Consider the following 21174-nt stretch of genomic DNA (forward strand, 5'->3'; position numbering starts at 1 on the left):
CATTTTAACAAAGCATGAACCATTTCCATGTCAATAGGTCTATTTTGTAACTGACATAACATTTAATTATTTTATGTTTTTATCTAAATTATGTACAAAATAGTAAAACAAACACACATAAGTCCACCAACCAACATAAAAAGAGAATTGGAGCATTATCAGTATTACTGACATTAGCTGTGTATTTTAAAGCAAAAATTTTGCTGCTTTAGTGTAAAATGGTGGTTCACTCAAGTCTCATTTTGTATTTTCTTGATTGCTGATGAGGTAGAGATATCTTTTCCTAATGGAACACAAAATTTGTTTTTCTCATTATGAGGCATGACTATATCTTTCCCCTTCTTTTCTTAAATTTTGTCAATTATTTATTTATAAGGATCCTTTATATATTCTAGATATCAGTCCTTTGACTTACAAATAACTATTTTTAGTTCCTGTGTGTGGTGTGGTTTTTTTCATTTTTTTATTGTCTTTTTTTTAAATTTCATTATGTTATGTTAGTCTCCATATAGTACATCATTAGTTTTTGATGTAGTGTTCCATGATTCATTTTTGCATATAACACCCAGTGCTCCATGCAGTATGTGCCCTCCTTAATACCCATCACCAGGCTAGCCCATCCCCCCACCCCCCTCCTCTCTGACACCCTCAGTTTGTTTCCCAGAGTCCATAGTCTCTCGTGGTTCATTCCTACTTCTGTTTACTCCCCCTTCATTCTTCACTTCCTTCTCCTACCAATCTCCCTGCTATTTCTTATGTTCCACAAATGAGTGAAACCATATAGTAATTGTCTTTCTCTGCTTGAGTTATTTCACTTAGCATTATCTCCTCCAGTCCCGTCCATGTTGCTGCAAGTGTTGGGTAATCGTTCTTTTTGGTGGCTGAGTAATATTCCATTATATATATGGACCACATCTTCTTAATCCAGTCATCTGTTGAAGGGCATCTCGGCTCCTCCCACAATTTGGCTATTGTGGACAATGCTGCTATGAACATTGGGGTGCATATGGCCCTTCTCTTCACTACATCTGTATCTTTGGGGTAAATACCCAGTAGTGCAATTGCTGGATCATAGGGTAGCTCAATTTTTAACTTTTTAAGGGACCTCCACACTGTTTTCCAGAGTGGCTGTACCAACTTGCATTCCCACGAACAATGCAGGAGGAATCCCCTTTCTCCACATCCTCTCCAACAATTGTTGTTTCTTGCCTTGTCTATTTTTGCCATTCTAACTGGCGTAAGGGGGTATCTCAGTGTGGTTTTAATTTGAATTTCCCTGATGGCTAATGATGTTGAACATTTTTTCATGTGTCTGTTAGCCATTTGTATGTCTTCATTGGAAAAGTGTCTGTTGATATCTTCTGCTCATTTTTTTATTTGATTATTCGTTTCTCATGTATTTTTTATGATGTGCCTTTTAATAAAAAGGACTAAATTTCCATGTAGTCAAATCCACCTATCAATTTATGCTATGATTAGTGCTTATTGCCTTTTTTATTCAAAAAAGTTTCCTGTCCTGAAGTCATAAAACTGCTCTTCTATATTTCTTCCAAATATTTTACAGATTATTTTCTCTACATTATTGAGTCCACATACAATTGTTTTCGTGTGATTTAGATAGGCAAATTAAATCAGATCATTGATTTTCTCAGTAATTGCTAAATAATGCACGTTTATCCAGTAACTTGCTAGATGATATCCAGTTTCCTCATTTTTATTTCAGTAAGTTTTGCAAAGTTGTATTTTTCTAGAAATTTGCCAGTTTCATATGTGATTTACAATGGATTTTAAAGTTGTATTTTTCTAGAAATTTGCCAGTTTCATATGTGCTTTAAAATGGATTGGCTTTAGGGGTGCCTGGGTGACTCTGTTGGTTAAACATCCCGCTCTTGGTTTTGGCTCCAATGGATCATGGTCTTGGGGTTGTGAGATGAAGCTCCATGCTGTACATGGGGCCTGGTTAGGATTTTCTCTCTCTCTCTCTCTGTCCCCACCACACACTCTCTCTCTTAAAAAAAAAAAAGAAAGAAAGAAAGAAAAAAAATATATATAAAATAATAAAATGGTGTTTTTGGTATTGTTGCTAGATCTTTTAAAATTTTGCTGTAATATAATTATACCAAATTTCTCATTCCAAATAGTTTATTTATGCCTACCGATATTTCTTCAAAGTTGTCTATTAATATTTCTTAAAGAATTCTTTCTTTCTGCTTAAGCTTTCTTTTCTAGTTTTGTTTTTTACTTCCACAGTTGTTACTCCTCTCTTTCTTATTGGCATTTTCCTCCTTTATTTGGGTAATTTGCAGACTTTTTAAGTGTTTCATCCTTTTTTCTCTTTTTATGCTTTAGAATTATACATTTTCCTACAAAGGGTTGCCTTTGCTCTACTCCAGACACTTAAAATAGAGCATTTTTATTAAAAATCCAACTTAAGAATTTTTTAAAGGTACATTATGATTTCGTCTTAGGCGTGTGAGTCATTTATAAATATATATTTTTTTATTTAGAAATAGATTGTGGATTTTGTAAGGTTACAGGGCAAATGAGAACTAAGGATGCATACAGAAATGGAGTTGCGAATTAGCTGATTTTAAAGTGGGGAGATTAACCTAGATTATCTATATGGCCCCAAAGTAAAATGAGACCTTAAAAGTGGGCAAGAAGAGCAAAAGGAGGGAGTTGTGACCAAAGAAGACACAGAGAGATATAGATTTGCTGAGTTTGAAGACAGAGGATGGGAACTAAGGCTGAAGGACATGAGTGGGCTCTAGCAGCTAGAAAAAGAAGACTGTATCCTTCTGTAGAACCTCCAGAAATTAACACAGTCCTGTTGAAACCTTAATTTTATTTATTTTATTTTTTAAAAAATTATTTAACTTAATCTAACCATATGTGGCAAGTGGTTACCACATAAGAGAGTATAGATCTTGACAACACCCAGCACACCAGATATGGAAGAAAACAATCATAACCTTGCTCTGGATGGAATAGGGCAAGGCCTCAAACCATTTCAAAATGTTCTTTCAAGCACTGCAGGAATGCACGGGGGCACCCCAGAACCAAGCATGCTGGGGGCTTGCAGGAAACCTTGATTTTAATTCATTGAGACCATGTCAAACATCTGGCCAATAGAATTTTAAGATACTAGCCTTGCTTTATTCCACTCAGTGTGTTGTAATTTGTCACAGAAGCAGTAGGAAACTAATAAACTAGTATTGCACCAAACTTAGTAACATTATGACTTGGGACAAATGATTTAGCTACTGTCTGAGTTTTAATTTTCTTCTCTGCAAAAATGGGGATTCCAATACACCTTTTTTCTTCTTCATAATTTACCACTTTGACATGAAGCTATAAATTGGCATATAACTTTATTCTAATATTTCCTCTCCTGGAAATGTTATTAGTTGTTGTATCTTTTTTCACTCCCTTAGAATCACATAGATGTTACCATACCTACCTCTGTCTTCAGGAGGTATTTGTAAAGGAAGGAGTGACAGATGGGGCCACTCGCACTGGTAGGACTCAGATTACAGAGTCAGAGGAGAAAGCAAATTGGGACAGAAGGAGCAAATTGAACAAAAGCACAGAGAAGATAGTGTGTGACTCGTTCAGAAGATATGAAACACCCCAAGGTTGCTGCAAAGGGTCCTGTCAAACAAAATAATTTTTAATAATTGGAATAGTATGTATTTATAGAATTTATCACAGACAACTTCTGCTCACGTTAGACCAACAGGAGACTTGGGCGCACTCCAGGATTTGTTTTTGTTAAGAAGCCAGTCAGCTCTGTTTGTTTTTAGGGAATGATTTGTTGACTCTTATTTAGAGATAACTCTATTATACAGACTCCCACAAGAGAGTCTGTGTTTCCTCTTAGCAATCCTCTAACTTTGGTAAACAATCTGAGACTGAAGAACTGGAGAAAAACAGAGTGTCAGAAAGCTTTGGGCTTTCAAGTTAAAGCTGTTATTCAGGAAATACCGTAAAAATGGGAAATAATAAGAGGTAACAAAAGACAAGGATGTGTATTTCTGCTGAAGTGTAACAGAAGGACTTTAGTAGAATTAGGAGCACAGGACCAGAAGGGCATTAACTGAGCTTTGAAAATTGTATGTTAGCTAATGATATATTTTATTTGTATTGTAGCATATTATTTTACCCTAAGAATAGAAAGGGAGGTAGAGCAAGGAGAAGCTTTGTCCTTTCAACTTTTTTTTTCTTTTTCTAACATTCTGAGTCCCCCAAAAATTGTTTTTAACTATCACCGCATACAGTCTTTCTGGTCACTCTCTTTGCCTCATTTTATATATATGTGAGCTAAAGTTTAAAAAGGGATGATTCTGGGAAAATTATGAGTGGGTGGCATTCATACCACCTTTCCTGACGACTTCCATTTGTCAACAATCTATAAAATTATCAGACATTTTTACTGGATCAAACTTAATGAGTATGTAGAAAAGCAATGTATTTGGTAAATTTAATTTAATAAATACATATGGATATTTATATTCTTCAAATAGAGTGTAATTTTTGTCTTAATTTTTTTAAAAATTTTTTTCCTGAAGTAATTACTTGGTCACAAAGCAAACTTAAATGAAATTAAAGTATATTGTAGCAACTGGATTCTACAGAAAGAGTACTCTGTAGAGACCCCCTTTCTTTTTACCGGTAGCACAACTACAGAAACTAGATGCTTGGGGACAGTCATTAGATACTTTGAGGGTGAAGAGAGGACATATAGTAAGTGGTGATGAATTCTATCATCACTGTCTCTAATAAGGAGGTATTAAGATGGAGTTGGAAATACAAAGAAATCAGAATATTACAGCTTGGGTTAATCATTAGCTGTATCATCCAAAAGCATTTTGATTTTGGTGACTCAGTGAACATCTCAAAGTCTCAGGTTTTTTACCTCAGAGATAGAGCTAATAATACCTGCCTCACAGAGTTCAGGTGAGATACAGCATCAAGAGTTCTGTGATGTTTCTGTTCTTTTAAATAACATAAACATCTTCCTTTTGTCAATTTTGATGCTAGTTGTGAATAGTTGTAGAGTTGAAAGAGGCATTGTCTTTACCTTTAAAAAATTCATGATTTGGGGGCACCTGGGTGCCTCAGTTCGTTAAGCTTCCCACTCTTGATTTCCTCTCAGGTCATGATCCCAGCATCGTGAGATGGAGCCCCACATGGGGCTCCAAGTTGAACATGGAGCCTGCTTAAGATTCTCTTTCTCCTTCTCCTTCTGCTCCCTCCACCTCCACCCATGTCCATGCATGCATGCTCTCTCTCTCTCTCTCTCTCTCAAAAATAAAAAAAAGTTCATGATTTCATTTTTCTGTCAAGACCCTAGGAACTAAATTAAGTCAACAAAACAATTCCAATCATTTCATTCATGTTCATGGTCCTCATTACAAGGAAGATATAGACCATGGTTTGGTCTCTGGAGAAGCCAGTACATGTGTAGGCTTTGGCAGAATTCATTCCTACCAATAGTGGTCTTTGGTGCCCAACATTTCTCATTGTTTCAGTTCCTCAATATCCTTCTCCTGGTGTCTAGTTGCCAATGATACAACTCTATGTGTCTCATCTGTGTCCTCTCTTTAAGGCACCACTGTCTCCTCATTATCTGTTGTCAGTTTTCTTAATACCATTGTTTCCTCTTTTTTCCAATTTTTTTTTCATTTGTTCAGGTGGGAGAGTAAATGTAATCATTGTTATTCAGTCTTGGTTAGAAATTAAATCTATCTCATTCTGTTTTAAGGCAATTAAATATTATATTTAAAGTGTTTACCAGTTGAAAGAAATATGTTGTGATATATGTTTATATATGTTTGCATATATATATATATATATATATATATATATATATATATATATATAGTGTGTGTGTGTATTTGCACTTATCATTGCTGTGAGAATACTGTTTGTGAGCCCAGAATCAAAGCTATTTTTCCATGCCATTCACTTTCACATTCCCTGATTATTCTTCTGGATCTTTCTGCTGCTAAGGAAAGAACTTCACACATCACCTATTCCAATTTCCTCATGTGATATATTAAAAATACACAGAGTATATAAAAATCAATTTAAATTAAAGAAAAGCCACATATGTAATATACATGCCTATGCTTTTTCCAACAGAACATGGAAATGACTAAGATATGCCGTTGATTCTGGAATTCTTTCTTTGACAAGTACACTGCTAAGGATGTTCATTTCATCCATTTACAAAGCAGTTTCTTTAATAGTTTTTATGTTAAAGACAGATTCTCAGTACTATTTGAAAGGTTCAGGCTTTGGGATTTTTCATCAGAAAAGACAAGAGAGGGGCACTTGGGAGGCTCAGTTGGTTAAGCATCTGCCTTCAGCTCAGGTCATGATCCCAGGATCCTGGGATCCAGCCCCACATTTTACTGCTTGCTCAGTGGGAAGTCTGCTTCTCCCTCTCTCTCTGCTGCTTCCCCTGCTTGTGCTGTCCCTCTCACTCACTCTCTCTCAAATAAATAAATAAAATCTTAAAAAAAAAAAAGAAAGAAAGAAAAGAGAACCTTAGATATACTACTGAGGAAATTTAAAATTATTTTGCCTTGGAAAGAATTATGGAACATATTCAAGTGCTAGGAAAATGAGTATCTAACACATTTCTAAATTACTGCAAGAGATAGTTGTTTATTTCCCTGTGGTTACTGTAACAAATCACAAATACGTGATGGCTTAAAATAACAGAGATTTATTTTCTCACACGTTGAGAGACTTGAAGTCTGAAATCTCACAGTACCATACTCTCTCTGGGAGTTTTAGGGGAAAATACGTTCCATGCATGCCTCTTTCAATGTCTGGTGGTTGTGTGAACATTCCTAGGCTTGTGGCTGTATCCTTCTTGTCTCTATCCTCACCTTCACGTTACGTTCTCTTCTGTGTGTATATGTGAAATCTCCCTCTGTCTTAGACACTCGCGAGGTATTTAGGGCCCATCCATATAATTCTGGGTGGTATGGCTGAACTGTGTCCCCCTAAAACTCACATGTTGAAGCTTTAACTGTATTTGAAGAAGGTGCCTTTAAGGAAGTAATTCAGGATTTAAGGTCCTAAGGTTGGAGCCTTGATCTGGTAAGATTATAAGAAGAGACTCCACAGCTTGCTCTCTCGCTCTGCCATGTGAGAACACACTTAAAAGGCAGCAGTCTCCAAGTAAAGAAGAGAACCTTCACCAAACACCGAACCCTGCTAAATCTGATCTGGGAATTTTCAGCCTCAGGAATTATGTGAAAATATTCTGTTCTTTAAGCCACCCAGTGTATGATATTTTGTTATGGCGGCCTAATTGGACTAAGACACCGAGTAATTTCCTCTTCCCAAGGTCCGTAATTTCATCACATCCTTTACCATATAAGATAATATTTACTCTTTCGCCATAGGACATAACATATATTTCTGTGGAGCCTCCATTGTACACCAGATAGCCTGCTAAGTAGACGCTCTGTTATTGTTATTGTTTTTGTTTTTATCTGAAGAAAACAGTTTATTTTCGACCTGTAATTCAAAAACTTAAAAACATGGAAGTTTATGATGGAAAATAAATATAATTTCAATGATATGTCACCATCTACATTGCTGCTTTGTACCCATTTCCTTTTTGGCTTTTCAATTTTTTTATTGAGATATCATTGACGCATAACATCATATTAGTTTCAGGTATACAACATAATGATTTGATACTTGTATATATTGCAAAAGGATCACTGCAATAATTTCTAGTTAACATCCATCACCATACATAGTTACAAATTTTCTTTTTGTGATGAGATCTTTGAAGATCTGTTCTCTTAGCAACTTTCAAATTATGCAATGCAGTATTACTAACTGTAGTCACCATGCTGTACATGAAATCCTCATAACTTGTTTGTTTTATAACTGAAAATGTATACCTTTAAATGTATACCCCTTCACCCATTTTGCCCACTACCTAGTCCCCACCTCCAGCAATCGCCAGTCTGTTCCCTGTATCTATGAGATTATTTCTTGGTTTTATTTTTTGTCTTTTGCTTTTAGTGAGAACATAGTGTTTGTCTTTTTCTGTGACTTACTTTACTTAACAACAAAAATCTCAAGGTCCAACCACGTTTTTGAAAATGTCAAAATTTCATCCCATTTATGGCTGAATAATATTGTATGTATCTGATAATATTATATTTGCATCTTTATCCATTCATCCATAGTTGGACGCTTAATTTGTTTCTATGTCTTGGCTATTGTAAATAATGCGGCAGTGAACATGGGGATGCATATATCTTTTCAAGTTAGTGTTTTTGTTTTCTTCAGAGAAATACCCAGATGTGGAATTGCTGGAACATATGGTAGTTCTATTTTTAGTTTTTTGAGAAAACTTCATACTGCTTTCCATAATGACTACACCAATTTACATTCCTACCAACAGTGCAGAGGGGGGTGTGCCCTTTTCTCCACGTTCTCACCAACACCTGTTATTTCTTATCTTTTTTATAATAGCCATTCTAACAAGTGTGATGTGATACCTCATTGTGGTTTTGGTTTGTATTTTGGTGATAATTAGTGATGTTGAGCATCTTTTCAAGTACCTGTTGGCTATCTATATATGATTTTAATGTATTTTTTCCCATTCAGTACATGGTCTTTTCATTTTGGTAATGGTTCCCTTTGCTGTGAAGAGGTTTTTTAGTTTGACGTAATCTCATTTATTTTTGCTTTTGTTGCTTTTGCTTTTGATGTCATATCATCTCCAAGACCAATGTCAAGGAGCTTACCACCTACAGTTTCTTCAAGGAATTTTATAGTCTCAATTCTTATATTCCAGATTTTAAGCCATTTTGAGTTAATTTTTGTGTATGGTGTAAGATAGCAGTCCAGTTTTATTCTTTTGCATGTGGCTGTCCAGTTTCCCCACCACCATTTATTGAAGAGACTGTCCTTTCCCCATTGTATATTCTTAGCATCTGTATCATAAATTAATTGAACTATATGTGCAAGTATATTCTGAGCTCTCTGTTCCATTGATCCATTTGTCTGTTTTTGTACCAATACCATACTTTTTAGATTACTATAGTTAATTTAATAGTTTGAAATCAGGGAGCCTGTTGCCTTCAGGTTTGTTCTTTGTCAAGATTGTGTTGGCTCTATGGGGTCTTTTGTGGTTCCACGTGAATTTTAGGATTTCGTAGTCTATTTCTGTGAAAAATGCCATTAGAATTTTTATAAAGATTACATTGAATCTATAGATTTCTTTGGGTCAAATGCACATTTTAACAATATTGAGTCTTGCAGTTCATGAGTATGGAATATTTATTCATTTATTTGTGTCTTCTGCAATTTTTTTTATTAATGTCTTCTAGTTTTCAGTGTACAGGTCTTTTATCTCCTTGTTTATTTCTAAGCATTTTGTACTTTTTAATGCCATTGTAATTGGGATTAATTTCTTAATTTCTCTTTCTTTTTTTTTTAAGATTTTATTTCATTTGACAGAGAGAGAGCACAAGCGGGGAAGTGGCAGGCAGAGGGAGAGGGAGAAGCAGGCTCCCCTCTGAGCAGGGAACCCAATGCAGGGCTTGATCCCAGGACCCTGGGATCGTGACCTGAGCCGAACCAACTGAGCCACCCAGGCCACCCTGTTTAGATGTTCTTGACCTAATTTAGCAAAGCGGCAGAAAACAGAGACCCACCAAAATGATATAAATTTTCCAAGTCCCCAATTTATGGCTAATCCAGAATCTGAATCCTCATTTCTTTAACTCCAAAAATACATTATCTTTCTCTGAAGTCAGTTCCCATTCTGTATTAATTCATCATATTCAACAAAGCTTCTTTCCACAAGGAGCATCTCACTAATGGCAAAAGCCTTTTTAAGGATTACATGTATTATATTTAAATGTAAGCAGTTCTTCAATTAAATACTAGATTTTTGTATTGAAGTGATACTTTTTATACTTTGTTGCTCACACTGGTGAAGCAATGTATCATTTCCTCCAGTTGTTGAAAGTAATATATGTAAATTTTTTTCCTGAAGCAAAATGGAGATAACTTCAGTATCGATATAGAGACTGGCAAACCAGGTACCCCAATTTATTAATATGTGAGCACAAGGGTAGCCTTGGCAAACTTATGGACGAGAAAAGTTACACTGTCATTCTTTTCTCTCTGCTTTTTGTGAACTTAATATTTAATGAAGCTCTTTTTATCATCTGTCCAAAGTAGCAAAAGCCCACAAAATCAGATAGAAAGGTAGGTAGATAGGTAGGTAAATAGATGATTGATAGATAGGTAGGTAGATAGATAGATAGATAGATAGATAGATAGATAGATAGATAGATAGATGATAGATAGATAAAACCTTTTGTTTTGGACATATTCCTTGTCTCAGCCTTACCACCAAAATCTGGGAGCATTTTCACAAATGTACAGTACTTGCATGAAAAAAAAATCAAACATAAAATTTATTAATAAGCTACATATTTATATTTTTAGGAAGATATTGAATATCTACCCTAAAATGTAATTTCCATCATTGGTGAGCCTGTTATTATTCTTTTGAGCTTCTCTTGCTGGGTTAGGTTTCTCTCCTATTAGTTTCCATGGTAAACCTCTACCTGAGCCCTTATGTTATGCTATCAGTTTAATTTTATTGATTTGACTCCCTGTATCATCCAGGTCTCTGTGATTACATGCCACCAACACTGAGCCTTACCAGATTAAATGAAGGGGCTTCATTGATAAAACATCAGGAGCTCATAGTATCAAGAAAAAGATAGAAGTAACACATCTGGGAATGGGAAGAAACAAAAGCTGCTTCAGAAGACTGGACGTGTGAACCATAAGGAGGGGTCTTATTGTAGAAACAACTTGGACGAGACACCCTACTGGAATTAATGTGCCTAACCATTTATGGCCTCCTGTTAATGTAATCAATATTCTAAGAATGGAGGTATCGTGACCTAACTTGGGTCATGAGCGATATCTTGGATGGGTCATGGAATTTGATATATAAAACAGTACTTTGGAAACACCATACCATGAAAGAGGTAACCCTCCAGAATGAAATCAGGAGCTATTAGGAAGGTAGAAGATACGATGACAATTAATGAGGAGCAAATGGTAGCTCTCTGAGATCAAGAACTATGTTTTTAGGGTTTGATCTCAGTTCCAAACACACTACTTTCACAGAGTGGATGCACAATTAATGTTGACTCATGCTGCTAGAAGTAATTCAGGTTGTCATATTTTGGAAAGATTTCTCTAACCATAAATATATCCATTCCTCTTGATTTAGTTTGGTCCTTAATTCTTATTTCCCTGTAGTCCTAAGAAATATATCTTAAATAAATGATGAAAGGAAAAACAAAACTTACTGAGTGCAAAAGTATGTACTAGCTTCAAAGGATACAATAATGAATAAGGCATGATATCTTTCCTTCATGGGTTCCCAGCTTAGAGAGTCAGACATTTAAATCAATGACTAGTGGGATATGAGCTATCTTGCAAGCTGGTACCAAGAAGACTGATATTCTTCACAATATTATAACCTGAAATTCAGAACCACCAAAGTGTCTAACTGAAATATACATTTTTGCAAGTTTGTTCTATGAAATATTATTTAGACATGTAAAGGATACTTATATCCTTACATTTATCTTTAGGTAGATAAAACATATATGTGTGTAAAAACAGAATTAAGTATGTCATGAGCTCTATAATTGTGACTCTGTAAATATGCATGAGGATACGAACAAAGACTGAAAGACAACATTGAGAAGTAAAAATAATTATTGCTAGAATGATGAATGAATTTTATATTTTAATTTCCTTTAATGCTATCATACAGTAAATTAATTTTCAAAGGTATGTTGAGACTATTTATTCAATGATTTGATTGTTCAACAGAAGCAAAATACACTAAAATTACACCTTGCCTGTTAATGGGATTAACTCTATCTTTTTACAGTTGTGGTTCTTGCTGTGATTGCCAGGGGAGACTCTCCTTCACTATTAGCATTTATGTATCCCCCCCCCCCACTTTTTAACCTCTTTCTTCAAACTATCTCTAATTTCATAGGAAGTCCGGTAGAGTTCAGCTAGATTAAATGGCTGTTTTAATTCATGTTACTGTATTTAACACTGCTATTAAATTGTGCCTATTTAAGAGTAGCAAGTGCTTTATACTCTCTATTAGAAATATACAAATAACCCTCTTGGCTACAAGCTTACCTTTCCTCCCGGTTTCTCTATTTCTATAGAATTTTTCAGTTTTGTAGGTTCTAATCTTTGCTCTCAACAAAGAGCAATCTGTTTTCAATTGCCAGAATTAATTCTTTAGTTCAGCCTTTTACCGTCTACTTGATCGATGTTTATTGTTTCTTTTTTGATTTGCATGCCCTAATTTTCTTCTGTTCTGTTTTTGCCTTTATACTGCTGCTCTGTCACCCTAGCACCTAGCAGAGGCTCTAGCCGTGTCCAATGGCTGCATTGAACTACCCAGCGGACTCTCATTTGGCTACCAAATTTAAATACACACTTTGCTGCTCAATTTTGGAATTGCCTTCCTACTTTGTAGCATTTTTCTCATGCTCACTCTACTGCTACCCTGTGAACCAACAGAAAAACAGCTGAATCTTCTTCCTTGTATCTTTGCTTATACTGTTCCCTTCACCTAGAATGCTCTCCCTCATTCTTTCCTTAATCACTCAGAGGCCTCTTTTAAAGCTTGCCCTTTCCATCATGCCTTTTATTATTATCCCAAGTGGATTTAACTTCCATTCTCTCCAAATATATATGATTTTGTTTGTGCCCTCTTTCATTAATCTGCTTTATCTTAGGGCTATTTATGTGAATAAAAATCAGACTGTATAAATTCTATGAAGACAAAAACAACACCTTTCTCATCTTCATATCTACCGACAACATCCAATACAGAGTACTGGCTTATTCAAGACATTTTGTTTTCCTGTTTAAATTTCTTATTCTTAACAGAGGATATAGAGGGGAGATCAGAAGATAAGGGTCTTAAGCAAGGAAGAACAGAAGAGAAAGAGGGACTAAGAGAGGGGAAAACACGAAGTGCCTTCTGGAACTCATACAATGAAGCTGAACTCCTTTAAGTATAAAGGAAAAAGAATTTTATTTAGTTATTTGTTTATTTGTTTATCCATTATTATATGTAAAGCCCAGTGTTTGAGTAACTTAATATAAGAACTATTTTAGTCAACTAAAGTGCTTTATTCTCTATTATTTCTCTAATATGCTACTAGTTTTATTGATTTTTTTACATTTAATATTCTACTAGTTTTATGAAGTATCTTTGGTTTTTATTTTTATCAAAGTATTATTTTGTAAGAATGTTCCCCTGTGCAGGAATGTAACTGCCTATGGAAAACCAGGTCAGTGTTGTGTGTAAGTAGCACAGACAAAATCTGAGTGGGTTTGGGTACTTTGATCAGACCATATCTTTGTCTTTACCTTCCTGTGTCCCCAGTGGTTAGAGTCCCCTTTTCTTCCTCCTGTGTGATCCATTCAGATCACAGTTTCAGATCAAACATGTTAGCATTCACTGAGTTTAGTTTTTGTCTATCCTACAATAGTACCCTCACGGATCGATGAGCCTAACAGCATATTCAAATCAGCTTTGCCCAAGAAACATACATTTCAGTGGATAACCTTAGACCAGCCTATGGGGATATTTATATATATTAATTATGCATACCCTTCCCTGCCAGAATCTGAGAAACTGCCTTTAAAAAAAAAAATTCTAGGGGTGCCTCGGTGACTCAGTCAAGTATCTGACTTCAGCTCAGGTCATGATCTCAGGGTCCTGGGATAGAGCCCAGCATAGGACTTCTTGCTCAGCAGGGAGTCTGCTTGTCCCTCTGCACCACCCACCCTGCTCATACTCTCTCTTTCTCTCTCTCTCTCAAATAAATAAAATCTTAAAAAAAAAATGCTAGTGTTCCTAAAGAGATGAATTTTAGAATAGTATTTAAGGTTTCCAGAGATATACAGCAGTGCTTGATTAGTTAGTAAAGCATTGAAGTAGATGTAATCCTCTATGTAAATTACAGTGAGCTGTTATGAAGCAATCTCCTTCTGATTGAGAATATGAAGTGTACACTTAGATTTCTCAGATGTACTTGGAGTAAAAGAGAAAAGACAGGATTCCTGCTCTTTGTGGGGATAGTAACCTTAAAATAAAAGCTTATTATGCAAGAAATAAATATTTCCAGTGGGAAAATAATGCCATTGGACCTCACTAATACAAAATTGCACAGAACTTATTTTATTTATTTTCAAAGTTAAGAATTTTTATGTACAATTTTTAAGGTCTCTGATAAATACAAATTTCCATTGTATTCATTTTCCTTGAGTGTGACGTTGCCATTGTATCATATTTCACAATAGTCTCATGGATCCATTGGTTGAACCTATTTCTTGCTCTCTCTTTCTCTAGCCTCAGCAAACCGTTCCTGGAAGGAATGAGAGCTCTCAAGTTGAGAAAACAAAGGAAGAAAATCCGAACACCACTGAGTGCAATTCTCAAAATGTAAGAATAACTTAAAATGGTTTTTGTAGCATTCAACATGAGAATAAGAACATAAGCATTTTTTTTAAAGATTTTATTTATTTATTCGACAGAGATAGAGACAGCCAGCGAGAGAGGGAACACAAGCAGGGGGAGTGGGAGAGGAACAAGCAGGCTCATAGCGGAGGAGCCTGATGTGGGGCTCGATCCCATAACGCCGGGATCATGCCCTGAGCCGAAGGCAGACGCTTAACTGCTGTGCCACCCAGGCGCCCCAAGAACATAAGCATTTTAAGCATAGTTCATGCCACCATGAAACTTTCCATATGTGATATCTACTATCTAAACATTGTACTTTAAAATTTGAAAAATCAAGTGTTCTTTGGATGTCAGTGAAGCAGGTATTTTGTTAGAAAATGTAACCAGACTCTTAGGAGTACTATGAAGTTGAGTTGTCTGGGAGGTAAGAGGGTAGCCACATGCCCAACAATGTGCTCATCCCCACAACCGTGTGACAGAAAGCTGTTAAAATATTTAAAACAAAAACAAAACCCCAAAGGATGTGATTCAATAGTATTCTCCCTGCAAAACATAAACCCAGCATAATAGAGACATTACATTGAAGGAAGAGAGATTCTTAACCTTCAGATGATAATGGAACATATATAATTGTGCCTTTTTTCTATTTCTCATAATAATATAATGAAATTTTAATTATGGAACTTTGGCACAATTACAGACCTATAATGTCTGGATATGAGAAAGAGCCAACGACAACTGTGTTGAGTAGATTCGAAGTTAGGCTTTAATCGATTTGACAAAATGAAAAGTATCTGCTGAAGCTACTCGTGATTGGAAAAAAGATCAGGCTACTGCAAAGAAGATAAGGTAGAGGAGACACATAAGTTAACGGAGTCAGTCTCTTTTCCTTCTCTTGGCTGCCAAAGAGAATTTAGAAATATGAATTTCTCAACAATTTAGCCTTCAAATCTTTGTATATTTGAACATGTACCAATTTAGAACATAATATTAATGAGAAGTAAAAATGAAAATCTCTGCAACAAACTTGCAAATGAGGAAGTCAAGAAGGTTTTCTCTAGGAAGGAACATTTTGCTAGAACAGATAGGTCTCTGACAGTGTGAGCAAATGTGCAGAGACAAGAAACCATCAGAATAAAATGACTAGAGAATAGAGTGCAGAAAGTGGTGGGATATATGCCTGATAGGATAATTTGGGACTTAAATGTGAGAGACCCCGGATTCCCAGGCTAAAGAGTTTGTTTTGAATTAAGGTTATGGTTCAGGTTTTCAAATGTTTGTGTCCAATTAAGTTATGAGACCATAGGGTTAATTTTAAGGAGAATGTCTTTATTTCTTGATATATTTTCTTAAAACTACCAAAAAATCATTTTGCAATATAGACATAATTATACTGTACACTTAAAACTGGGTTATATCTTAATTGTGTATCACTAAAAAAAAAGGAAGGACCAGAAAAGAATCTTGGAAGCTATACCCTTATGAGTAATGTTCACACCTGATCCTTAAAAGTACCACTTTGAGCTCTTAGATTAGGAGGGATTCAGTTGCCTTATTCCTGCCTCTGTACTGACCGGTGAGCCTGTGTGTGCCTTGAGCAAACCAGTCTTGTAATGAGGTGGTAGAAACATCTAAAGGGACAAAAGAATTGGGACTTCATCAAGCTTACCAGAGAGATAAACAAACAAACAAACAAACAAGATGTTCCCATTGGAGGCAACGCTGAAAAGTTCTGTGTGTTTTGCTAAGATTCCCAAAGCAAAATTCTGGTCTACTTTTCTTATCAAGAGTGAGACCTGCTCAAAAATCATAAATTGTTTTTTGGTTTTTGTTTGTTTGACTCTCCTTCTACTTTTATTGTCCTTTTTTGTCCCTGATAATTCCTTTCCCTTCAGTAAGTCTCATATTACCTTGTTGCAGGTCCCAATCTGGGTCCCTTCAAAAATCTGCCTCCACCTGCACCAAGGTGAACGCTCTCTTTCTAACCTGACCTCTGTCTAGATTTTAGTCTTTGGAGTTTCTGCTTCCAAGAAGCTATACTTTCTAGTGCAGAGAGTGCTCAGTGTTCATAGGCTGTAGACTCAATTACATTTAAAGGCTGTGAGAGTAACATAGATGAGTGAAGTACACCAGATGTAAGCAGCAGGAATTAGTGGAACTGGTGTGAACATCAGTTTTCAAATTTTAGACCTGCAGTTCTTCGCTGTCCTCAAAATAGCATCACCTGGAGAGTTCTTATAAAATACTGATGACCAGAGCTGACATCAGAAAAATTAACTCAACATCTTGGCATGTGGGGTCTAGACATTAGTTGTAGTTATTTTTTCAATTACTCCAGGTGATTCTAATGTGCAGTCGAGTTTTGCTGCCAATGTATTTCACATGTAAATGATAGTAAAAATCATGTGGGGAGCTTTTAAAAATTAAGATTTTAAAAAATTCTTTAGGAAATTATAAATGAAAAGGACTAAATGTAACCTCTGTTTTTTATTTTTATTTTTTTACATGGACCTAGCCACCCACTTCCCAATCCAGGTGATTCTGAGGTGGGTGGTTTGTGAGCCATAGTTTGAAAAACTTTGGTTTAGATAGCACATAATCCCTTTAGTATATTGTTTAGTAATGAATTTGCTGCTTCTCCTACTCTCTTATATTTACATTTTAAAGAGGGCAGTGCCTAAGGGGGCTCTATAATAGTAATATGAGAAACTGTGTATGGCTTTTGATAGTGGGTAGGAGAGATCCATCCCCAAACCCTTCATTTATTATGTAACCATGTATATAAGACCAGTGTTGATGTCGGACTGTGGAACTGATCGGGAAGCTGTTATGTGATTTCATCCATTGCTAAGCTCTCTCCATGAGAAATCTAGTGGACCATCATCACCTCAAGCTACAGTAACCGGAGTATGATTAATTTTAAGCATGGAGAGCTTAGTTCCTTTCCAGGATTCCCCAGTGCTGAGACCAATTCTGCTGACTTCTTCAACCACACAGAAAGAAAATAGCAGGATCTTTTTTTTTAAGATTTTATTTATTTATTTGAGAGAAAGAGAGAGAGAGAGAGAGCACAAGCAGGGGGAGAGGCAGAAAGAGAAGGAGAAGCAGACTCCCCACTTAGCTGGGAGCCCGACATGGGACTGACTCCATCCGAGGACCTGGAGATCACAACCTGAGCCGAAGGCAGACACTTAACCATCTGAGCCATCCAGGCGCCCCAAAGCAGGGGGATCTTTGGATCTATGAGAACTGTTGTTACTCAGCTTGTCTAAAATCACCCAGAATATTCTCATTTGTGTTTAATATCATGAAATGTGGTTGCTTCCATTTTAATACAGCGACATGAAAATACCTTCGGCATGATTTTAACAAGCTGCAAACTCAGCTCCAATTTGGGCTGCTTTAATTGAATGTCCAAATGAGGTACCCAAACATAGTTCCATAAAGTAAAAGCAAAATAAATTTACCCTTTTCTGAGAAAGGGGTAGTGCAATTTTCTCTTGTAGGAAAGATATTATATTAGACAGAATTATGGCTTCCTTATTGTCTTTATTTGGAAATTAAGTATGGTTTAAAGTGATGTGTATGGGTGCCAAATTGACAAGGGGTGAATTTGTAATGGTTAAGTTTGTGCGTCAACGTGCTCAAAGAGCTGGGGCGCCTGGGTGGCACAGCAGTTAAGCGTCTGCCTTCGGCTCAGGGCGTGATCCCGGCGTTATGGGATCGAGCCCCACATCAGGCTCCTCCGCTATGAGCCTGCTTCTTCCTCTCCCACTCCCCCTGCTTGTGTTCCCTCTCTCGCTGGCTGTCTCTATCTCTGTCGAATGAATAAATAAAATCTTTTAAAAAAAAAACATGCTCAAAGAGCTGGTAAAGCATTATTTCTGGGTGTGTCTGACAGGGTGTTCCCAGCAGAGATTAGCATTAAATCAGCAGACTAAGTAAAGAAGATTGGTTGGGAATTCTCTAATACCTAGAGGATCCCCACAAAGAACAAAATGGTGGAACAAGGGTGAATTCTTTTTCTCTTTGAGTTGGAACATTAATCTTCTGCTGCCCGCAGACATCAGGTCTCTTGGTTCTTGGGCCTTCCAACTCTGGGACTTCAACTAGCAGCGTACCCCCCACCTTTCCCCACTTCTCAGGCCTTTGGCCCCAGCTCATCATCAGCTCTCCTGGTTCTCAGCGCTTCAGATTTGGATTGAGTTATATCACCAGTTTCCTGATTCTCCAGCTTGCATAGGGCATATCAGGGCATATCTCAGCCTCCATAATCCCATGAACTAATTGCCATAATAAATCCCTGCATATATATAAATATGCTATTACTTTTTTTCTCTAGAGTATACTGACTAATAAAATCACTTTTCCGTATTTTTATTCTGCATACTTTGGGTATATTTTGAAATAATGGACATCTGCATTTTATGAAAGAGTTTTCTTTAATCAGATTAATCGGTGCAACGTAAGTTTTATACAAAGAAAGTAGTTGGTAGTTGTTAAGGTAAATTGTGGTATTATTGGCCTTATATGGCAAAATTATAGTTGGCAGTTTTATTCCCATTTCTAAAATCTAGAATCTACCAAATGGGGACATTTAAAAAATAATGAAAGTATTGTAAAATAGGGACCTGAATAAAACCAGTAGCAGAAATAGTTGAGAGAAAGAAATCAACAGAACATCAAACTGAGAAATCCATAGGACTTTGTTATCAAGTGAAGATACAGAAGTAAAGATAAAAGTCTAACCTGGACCCTGCTTTTCATATTAATTAATTAAGGCAATTATAGTGTTCTCAGATAAAATAAAGTATCCAGGAGGAAGAATTTTAAGTTAATTTTTGTCCATTTACTTCTAAGCAGAACATGTTCATGCTCTCTTAATAACTAGAATGAACAAAAATATATGTTAGAGCTAATTTATTTGTAAAAAAAAAATGATAGTTTAAAAAAAAACTTTGTTGAGGTGTAATTTGTGTACCATAAAAAATCACACGTTTTTTAAAAGATTTATTTATTTATTTTAGGGAGAGAGCGCATGTGTGTGAGTGGGGGTAGGGGCAGAGGGAGAGAATCTTCAAGCAGACTCCCCACTGAGGGCGGAGCCAGACTTGAGGCTCAATCTGATGCATGACCCGTGAGATCATGACCTGAGCTGAAACTACAAGTCAGACAGTTAATCAACTGAGCCACCCAGGTGCCCCCAAAACCACGCATTTTTAAGTATATATTTCAGTTATTCATGAAATTTATTGAGTTGTGCAACTACTGCCACAGTCCAGTTTTGGAACATTTCCATCACCCTAATAAGATCCCCATGCCTTTGTACAGTTCATCTCTATTCTCAACCTCAGTGCAGACAAACACTAACCTAGTTTCTATCTGTATAGGTTTGCCTTTTTATAAATTTTATGCAAGTTCATCATGTAATATGTAGTATTTTGCATCTCACTTCCTTCACACAGTGTAATGATTTTGAGGCTTGTTTATGTTGTAACATGTATCAGTAGTTTGTTTCTTTTTATTGCTGAATAGGATCAGTTTATGACTAATCCACATTTTCTTTATCCATTCATCAGTTGATACCTTTTGGATTGTTTCTATGTTTTGGTTATTATGAATAATGACACTATGAACAGTCACATAAACATCATTGTGTGGACATATGTTTTAATTTCTCCTGAGTAGATACCTAGAAATGGAATGGGATATGATAATCATTTTTTTTCTTGATTTTTTAAGAAAAATTTTTTTTCCAAAATGCACTGTTTGCATTTACAACCTATTCAGCAATGTATAGAGTTCTAATTTATCCACATCTTTGTCAGATACATGATTTGAAAATATTTCTTTCAGCATATTTCTTATCTTTTCATTTTCTTAATGGTGTCTTTTAACAACTAATAGATTTTTTTTAGTACAGTTTGAGATTTATAGAATAATCGAGCCAGTGTGTGCATAAAGTTCTATATAGCACTAGTTATCTTTCTGTAAGTGACTTCTACTTTTATTCCATTACAGTCTAAGGGCATACTTTACATTTGTTTAGGTGTGTTTTATGGCCCAGAATGCAGTCTACCTTGGTGAATATTCCATGTGACCTTGAGAAGAATATGTATTTCTCACTTGTTTGATGAAATATTCTATGAATGTTAATTGGATCTAGTTAATTTATGATGTTGTTCAGATCAGCCATATTCTTACAGATTATCTGTGTGATTTATCAGTTATTGATAGAGACTGTTGAGGTCTCTATCTGTAATAGTGGATTAGTCTATTTCTATCAAAATTATGTTTTTTATTATTGACTTGTACACGTTCCTTATATATTTTGGATATTAACCACTTATCAGGTAACTGCTTTGAAAATATTTCCTCCCATCCCATAGGCTGCCTCTTCATTTGTTTGTTGGTTGTTCTTTTGCTGTGCAGAGCTTTTTAGTTTGATATTGTTCCCCTTGTTAATTTTTGCTTTCATTGCTTGTGCTTTTGATGTGATATCCATGAAATCATTGCCAAGGCAAATGTCAAAGTTTTTTTTCCCCTCTGTTTTCTTCTAGAAGTTTTATGGTCAGGGCTTACATTTAAATCTT

The 21174-nt window shown here is 35.9% G+C and overlaps 1 protein-coding gene and 1 non-coding gene across 2 annotated transcripts in view; one reads left to right on the forward strand and one right to left on the reverse strand.

Moving 5' to 3' along the window:
• Positions 1 to 21174, forward strand: part of LUZP2 (leucine zipper protein 2) — a 464145-nt gene that overhangs the window by 421312 nt on the left and 21659 nt on the right. Inside the window, exon 10 of the mRNA XM_087855355.1 lies at positions 14471 to 14563. Coding sequence (XP_087711481.1) covers positions 14471 to 14563 — 93 coding nt within the window. The remainder of the gene's footprint in view (positions 1 to 14470; positions 14564 to 21174) is intronic.
• On the reverse strand, positions 2950 to 3082 carry LOC123799554 (small nucleolar RNA SNORA9). Its single transcript, XR_006781642.1, has one exon. It is a non-coding gene; the product is annotated as a small nucleolar RNA SNORA9 (small nucleolar RNA).

Source organism: Ursus americanus, chromosome 24 (genome assembly GCF_024610735.1).
Source record: "Ursus americanus isolate L20-20 chromosome 24, mUrsAme1.1.p, whole genome shotgun sequence".
NCBI classification, from domain to species: Eukaryota; Metazoa; Chordata; class Mammalia; order Carnivora; family Ursidae; genus Ursus; species Ursus americanus.